Source organism: Rhinopithecus bieti, unplaced genomic scaffold (assembly GCF_001698545.2).
Source record: "Rhinopithecus bieti isolate Rb0 unplaced genomic scaffold, ASM169854v2 scaffold_13349, whole genome shotgun sequence".
NCBI classification, from domain to species: Eukaryota; Metazoa; Chordata; class Mammalia; order Primates; family Cercopithecidae; genus Rhinopithecus; species Rhinopithecus bieti.
In genome coordinates, this window is record NW_016807772.1 from 1129167 (window position 1) to 1137312 (window position 8146).

Below are 8146 nucleotides of genomic sequence, written 5' to 3' on the forward strand. Positions count from 1 at the left end.
TACTGGGTATATACCCAAAGGAGTATAAATCGTGGTGCTATAAAGACACATGCACACGTATGTTTATTGCGGCACTATTCACAATAGCAAAGACTTGGAATCAATTCAAATGTCCATCAGTGACAGACTGGATTAAGAAAATGTGGCACATATACACCATGGAATATTATGCAGCCATAAAAAAGGATGAGTTTGTGCCCTTTGTAGGGACATGGATGCAGCTGGAAACCATCATTCTCAGCAAACTATCACAAGAATGGAAAACCAAACACCACATTTTCTCACTCATAGGTGGGAAGTGAACAATGAGATCACTTGGACTCAGGAAGGGGAACATCTCACACCGGGGCCTATCATGGGGAGGGGGGTGGGGGGAGGGATTGCATTGGGAGTTATACCTGATATAAATGACGAATTGATGGGTGCTAACGAGTTGATGGGTGCAGCACACCAACATGGCACAAGTATACATATGTAACAAACCTGCACGTTATGCACATGTACCCTAGAACTTAAAGTATAATAAAAAAAAAAAAAAAGAAGAAGTAGAGCCTACAGTTGAGGAGACCGCCTCAAACATGACTGACAGACAAAAGTCTTCTGGTGCTCTTTAGGGATGCCTTCCTAATTGTTAAAATAAAAACACACAGCAGTATCTTCCTGGAGTAAAATAATGTCAACTTAGCACCACATATTAGAAAGCTGAATGCAAGAGTTTAACAACATTCACTCAACAAGCATTTCTCAAGTACCAGTTGTGTACAAAACCCACTGATGGGCACTACAGGATGCCCAAAGATGATTGCGACAAAGACACCATGAGCTAAGATGGTCAGAACACCAACTGTCTGTGGCCAGGACTGGAATGTGGGAGAAATCAGAGCTCTTCTGTCTCTATGACTCTATGTCTCTCCTAAACTCAACTCCTTACATTCTGAGTTACCTTTCCAAAACACACATCCAACGTAGCCAGTTTGACAAACACCTCTTAAACATCTAAGGTGTGCTGAGTGCACAACCCACATAGGAAGCGGAGAAAGATCCAACCCTTTTGCCATGTCACTTGGCCTGGCCACCCTGGACCAAACCCTTCACAGGTTGAGTCCCAGGCATCATGATGTGGTGACTTTTCTTCTGGCCCTTCTTATTCCTACAGCCAACCCTGACTCTCGTCTCCACCTCCTGCACACCTTGTTCAGATGGCACCTCTTCCATGAACCTTCCTGAACTCCCAGTGGGCCCCTAGGGTCCCCTAGAGCCTTCAATCTCCACCAGTCCTACAGCACTTGCAGGCTCTCCACCACAAGGCCTCACACACACGTCTCCACTCCCCACTGACTGTGCTCCTCCATGGCAAGGGTCTGTGGATGTCCAGCTCCAGAGCAGCACCCAGCCCACAGCAGGCGTCCAATAAATGCTCCTTGCTGAAGAAATAATACTTATATGGAAATACAGTTCTCTGTAATTAATTATGAAGGAATATGCTGCTCAACAACCATAACCTAAAACAGTAATACAAAAAACAGAACATAGCAGGTAGCTCCAAACCAGCTTGTTCATTTAATCATCATTGTTCATGGAGGTCTTTCAATGCTTAAGGTATGCTATATTCCTTATAACAACCCTATAAAGCTGGTAATCTCCATTTTATAGACGATGGAACTTAAACTCAGGGTGGTCAGTTAACTTCCTCAAGAATAGACAGTTAATATTGTGGTGCAGGCAGGACTCAATCACATCTCCCAATTCCTAGGCTATGTTTTTGCCCTTAACCTCTATGCCTTACTTCTTCCCATCACTATTCTCTAACACAACAGTTCTCAACCAGGAGTGATCATCCCAGCTACGGGACATTGACAATGTGTGGAGACATTATGGGTTGTCACACCTTGGGAGGGTGGGGGCAGGGGGTGCTCTAGCATCTTGTGAGTGGAGGCCAGGGATGCTGTCAAACATCCTACAATACACGGGACGGCTCTGCACAGCAAAGAACCACCTGGCCCAAAATAACTATAGTGCCAAAGTTGGGAAACCTGCTCTAGCAGAAGAGCACTTCAGATGGCGCCATATCTGAGCAAGTAACTGAAAAGATGTTGCACTAAGGAAGAGGGGAGGAGCACTCACCTTTCAGGATCATACAGGCTGTTATCTGCTACCATTGCCTTTAAGACATCAGCATTCGCTAAGGAATAAAAATAAAATTAAAGAATTAAAATAGAATGAATAAGATGAGCAATCACATCAGAAAAGCTGTTGAAAACACATCTAATTCCATTCTTTCAGTTCATAGAGGAGGTCCTGGGGGCCTAGAGAAGGGAGGGTCTCCCCCAACATAACTGCATAACATGGCACCATCTGTCAATAACTTTCACCCAGCAGGAACTTAGTAAGAGTGACAGAGAATCTACGGCAAGGAGAGCAGATCTACTATAAAGCATTGCTTCCTACATATCAATAGCAATATAAAGTAGAAACTACCCCCCTACCCCACGCCAACTCCAACAAACTAAAGGACCATTTATATGCTGCTGCTCTATTGCAGTTAACTCATTTTGATAAATACACTTTGAAAAATATTGATAGTGAAATGTATTCAATAAGTGACCTGTAGTCTAATAACTTGTATGTGCCAAAATAATTAGCTCTAAACTCTGCATCCTCCTGTAGCATCAATTCTATACCACATCGAATCAGGGATGAGAGAAGGTTAATTTTCCAGATGAGCTTCAGGATCATATAAGCCCTTGACTGGCCAGATATCTTAAAATTTCAAGTACACAACATATAAGTTATGTAATATATGCTAACTTAAATTAGACTTCCAAAAAAAAATCCAAATTTGTAGGTGGGAGGCTAGGCTGTCAACAAAAGCAAAAAGCAAAAAAAAAAAAAAAAAAAAAAAACCTAATCTAAGTCTCTTAGTTTCTTAGAGTCCCCCAACCCACACCCACATCCACACGCCATGTGTTTTCTGCCTCCTGTAGAGTGGTCATGCTCTCCAGGATAAAAGACTGAAGTGAATGTTCAAGTTTCCCTTGGCTATTTAATTGGCAAGGCCAAATGTTATTACTGGCTCATAACCTTTTCAATTGATTTCTGAAGCACTATTCTCATGACTAACCACAACAAGTCTCTAAGAGAGGAAAGAACAAATAAAAATCACTATTTACCACGTAAGCCAACACCAACCTTTAACATTTAACATTCAAATGCCTTTTCTAGAGGAGGAATATTAATTCTAGTTCCAACTGCTGCTGTAAGTGTTAAGAGTTAAGGGCTTACAATGCAGGGTTTCTCAACCTGACTTTTGTTATTGCCCCACCCAAGACCTCTGTTCAACTATTTGTCCCTAATGACTCTCTCATTAAAGTACAGTATGGCAGATACATTTCATATTTGGTTATGTACTGTACACATCTGTGCTTCACATATAAGAGAGTGAGGTATTTGTTTGTTTGTTTTTTTGGCCCCGATCCAATTTTTAACTTTTTAGGGGACACATCACCCCATTGCAACCCTTGAGAACACACAGGTTTTTGCTTTTTTCTTTTGAGAAATATTAATATGACACTTAATCTTTTGCCAAAAGAAATTCTTTGCCCTTCACAACTATCTGTGAGGATGTCCAAATGCATTACCAAACACAAATTTTGATCTAAATAAGACCTCCTGTCATTACAAAAACATTATGAAAATGGATCCATAGTAATTTCTCCTGCACAATAAAGAAGGCAGTTCCCTCTGTAAAACACATTTAAGTATAATCTAGTAAGGTCAGTTAATTTCCTGTTTGACTAATAAATGAGGATTCAAAAAAAACGTTGTTTCAGATACTAGGTTTGGATATACAATCCCATATACAATTTTGTATTGTATGATATACAAAATACAGTTGTCCTCAGTATCCATGCAGGAATGTTCCTCAGATCTGTGCAGATATAAAAATCCACAGATGCTCAGGTTCCTGATATAAAACATATCTACTCCACCCCCGTACACTTTAAATCATCCTTAGGTTACTTATAGTACCTAATACAGTGGAAATCCTATGTAAATAGTTGTTATGCTGTTTTATTTGGGAAATAATGACAAGAAACAAGTCTGCACATGTCCAGAAAGATGCAACCATCCATTTTTTTTTTCCTAATTTTTTTTTTTATCCTTGATTGGTTAAATCTATAGGTGCAGATCTCATGGATATGGAGGACTGATTATATAAAGTAATTTGCTGTCCATACTTACTCTGCCAACATTTATCAAACTTCAAAACTATAAACGTAAACAAGAGGGAAAATAACACCAAAAGGTATTAAAACAGGGACAGCACTAACAGCACATACAGAGGAGTGAGCTTTTTAAAATCAAACGTTTAAATCACTGCCTGAGAAAATCAATCACCTGTAAAATGATGACTACCTAAAAAATGAAACATCAAATTACAAAATGATTCCAGGAAGATATGCTATATTAAAATCATTAGCACAGCTTGCTTTTTATAGACGTGTTTCTCAGTTATTCATGAATTCCTGTAACTCATCTTTCTCTCCCAGGAATAATTAGTAAACATTCCTTTGGTTTGCTAAGTGAGTCTCTAGGACTCACCCTGTGGCATGTGAGACACACACGCGCATGCACGCACATGCACGCGTGTACAGGTACATACCCGCATGTACACACATGCATCCCTGTCTCTGAGCTAACCTCCAGGGAGTCAGCTTCAGTAATCTGTCTCTTGGGAAAATTTTTGGTTGCCAGTGACAGGAAGGTTTTCTAATATAACACCACTGTTAGGACTGAAACGCATGCCTTAATGTGGTTGTGAAGTTACCATAAAAGAGCAATAGTCTGAGTTCTGTTGAAGGTGTATCTCCTCCTCGCATATTACTCACAGCTCCACTAAGCCATAGGTGGCTTTCTCCACACTTGCCAGCATTTTATCAACTAGGCTTCCTTTCACAGCCTTCCCCAAAATGGGAGGAGCTAGGCACAGGGCAAGGAAACTCCCTCAAGAAAAGGGAAGGGCGGTATTTTCCAGAAAAGACCTCTTTTTCTCCCCGAATCCCTGCTTGATAATATGCATGAAACAGCCAAAATCAGGCAAAAAAAATGTCTGGTTGTCTCTGCCATCACTACTCTCTTCAAAGTTTTCCTCACACCTAAGGCAAATTTCTCAAGCAAAAACTAACATTGCCATCACCAAAATGTAAGGGCCGGCACGTGCCAGTCGCTGCCTGAAAGCTTTACAGATCTTACATGTTGGACACTTCTGATGCCCTTAACAGTAGGTAGAATTATCACCCCCATTTTACAAGTATACAGACTGAGACCTAAAGATCGTAACTGACTGGCCGGAGTCACACAGCTAGAGAGTGACAGGCTTAGACACAAACCCTGGTCTGACTGACTCCAGGGTGGGTGCATTTAACCCTGACACCCTCCTTCCTACCCGTCAATGTTCAAGTCCCCACCCAAAGGGACACAGGTTGAATAATGGTTCACGGCATGTTTGCATAAACGGAGGAAGTTTCAGAACCCACTCCGTACTCAGTCATTTATAAAGGACTCTTTTCTGCCAAAATATAAATGGAGCCTGAAGGCAAAAACTTCACAAAGGCATCTCTTGCCTAGGGATCAGAAGTACTAATCACTAATCAGAAGCACTTGAGGAATATCTGTAGTACTACCTGCAATTTTTACTAAGCAGCCAGTTTAAGGGCCTAGCAGAGAAACTCAGCTACAGACTCCCAGACACTTTCCAAACATCCACACAATGCAAGAAAACTCCAGCAACTACCCAGACATGATTCAGTTCGGCTCTATTTAGAAAGATGAATTAAAAGCTAGCACTGCGGTACATCCAACCCTTTGGATTAGGAAAAGAGTCAGTGTGCAGGTGTGGCAGAATATGCAATAGATTTAGTCATTGTCCTGGGTTCCTGTCACAGAGTTCCTAAAGGCCTCAGAATTTCCTGAGAGGAGTGTCTTTTGCTATTCATAATGGGCATCTTTTGATCACACCTGAGTTTATACTAACGTGGTGACTGGGGTGGGGCCCCTAGACAGTCTCAGGGTGGGGCCAGTCATCATTAAGACCAAGCGATTAGAGGGTTGGAACTTTCAGCCCTACCCAGGGACCTCGGGAAAGTCAGAGCAGGGGAGGACAGGGCAGGGTTCTGGGACTGGAAATTAAACTCGACAAAAAAACTTTTTTTTTTTTTGGTTTGTTTTTTGTTTTTGAGATAGAGTCTCCCTCTGTCGCCCAGGCTGGAGTACAGTGGCACATCTCAGCTCACTGCAACCTCCGTCTCCCAGGTTCACAACTATCTCCTGCCTCAGCCTCCCAAGTAGCTGGGACTACAGGTGCCTGCCACCACACCTGGCTAATATTTTTGTATTTTTAGTAGACACGAGGTGTCACCATGTTAGCCAGGATGGTCTCGATCTCCTGACCTCTTGATCCGCCCACCTTGGCCTTCCAAAGTGCTGGGATTACAGGCATGAGCCACCGCACCTGGCCAACAAAAAAACTCTTGACTGACAACATTTGATAGCTTCCAGGTGGCTGAACAGGTGCAGGTGCCGGGAAGGTGGCGCACCCAGAGAGAGCAGGGAAGCTTTGTATCCCACCCCCAATACTATGCATCTCTTCTATTTTGTTGTTCGTGAGTTGCATCCTCTGTAACAAGCCAGTACATGTAATAAAGTGTTTCCCTGAGTTCTGTAACCCATTCTAGGAAAATATCGAACCGGAGGAGGGGATTATGGATCTCTCATCCCAGCCATTTACAGACTATAGGTCAGAATACCAGAGCCCGGCTTCCAACTGGCATCCCAAGTAGGGGAAGTCTTTTGGAATCTAATGCTAACTCTAGGTAGAGTCAGAACTGTATTAAATTGCAGGCTTCAGAGATTTGGAGAACTGCAAAGTATGGAAAAAACCCACACATCTGTGTCAAAAGTGTTGGGTGAGGATGGAGACAAACAAACAAAGTGTGTTTGCCCAGCAGGTCAGCTGATAATCCATCCTTCAAGAGATATTTATCTAAACTAAAACTGATTTCCATCATTAAAGACATAATGTGTTTAAACCATGAACAAGAACATTACCATGAGTACAGGTCAAATACCACCTCATTTGCCAAACTTAAAATGCGAAGCAGAAACCATTCATACATCACGATTGCAAATGTTTACAGATGCATGAATCTAGGAAAAGAAAACCTAAACACATGTGGGAAAAGGGTAATGGACTGATGGTGCTTAATTTTATTCCTTTCTTAATGTAAAGGAAAAGTTGTGATATGATTATCACTTTTAAAACTAGAAAGTGAAATTAATATTAATTCCAATTTATCAAAGACAGAAAATATCAACAGGGAAGTCCAAGTTGGTACTAAGTTCAAAGTTATGTTAATCACTGAGACAAAAATATTTTTAAAATGCATTTGGTCCACAAAATAGTGGATTTTAGTCTCAGAGCCAAACTCAAACATGCTAGGTTATAAACTGGTAAGAGATCAAGGCTGCACCTTATCACCAGGCTGTGGTTTTGGTGCAGGCTGGAAGCTGAAGAGGCCACAGCTAGAAAGGGGCGTGCAGCAACGTTAGCTATTACTTGGGAGTCCAGGAAGGGAACCAAGGGCTGCACAAAGGATTGGAGTCACCAGCTGTCCTCACAAGCCCCTGGAGAAACCGCAGGTACAAAGATGAAGGCGTGGACAGGAGAAGAGGGGACCTGGGGTTGAGAATAAGATAGAAAGCAAAGAGAACTGGGGAGCAGAGGAGAGAGGAGAAAAATGGCACCTCAGGTATTGACTGCTCAGTGGTACCTACCGGTACGAAGCACAGTAAAAACACAAAGGCTACTTTCCAAAAGGAAAACAACATCATTTAAAAAGAAAAACAAAACAGCCCTATTTGCACATTAGTGTGGGAAGTGAGGACATTATATAATATGCCTCCCCCAAGGACCCCAAACACGTTCTCTGCTGTAATTAAGAGAAGTGCTTACTGCGGGCACCACCCTGCCATACCTGCTTGTGTGACTTTGAACAAGTGTCTTATACTCTGGGTCTCTGTTTCCTAATCTACAAAATAGTGTGATAAAAGGGCCTACGTCATCTAGCACTTTTATTTTATTTTTCTA

General features: G+C 41.9%; 1 protein-coding gene across 1 annotated transcript in view; it reads right to left on the minus strand.

The window, feature by feature from the left end:
* The window catches only part of RELL1 (RELT like 1), a 77516-nt gene that overhangs the window by 26632 nt on the left and 42738 nt on the right, over nt 1–8146 (minus strand). Inside the window, exon 4 of the mRNA XM_017883773.1 lies at nt 2125–2182. Coding sequence (XP_017739262.1) covers nt 2125–2182 — 58 coding nt within the window. The remainder of the gene's footprint in view (nt 1–2124; nt 2183–8146) is intronic.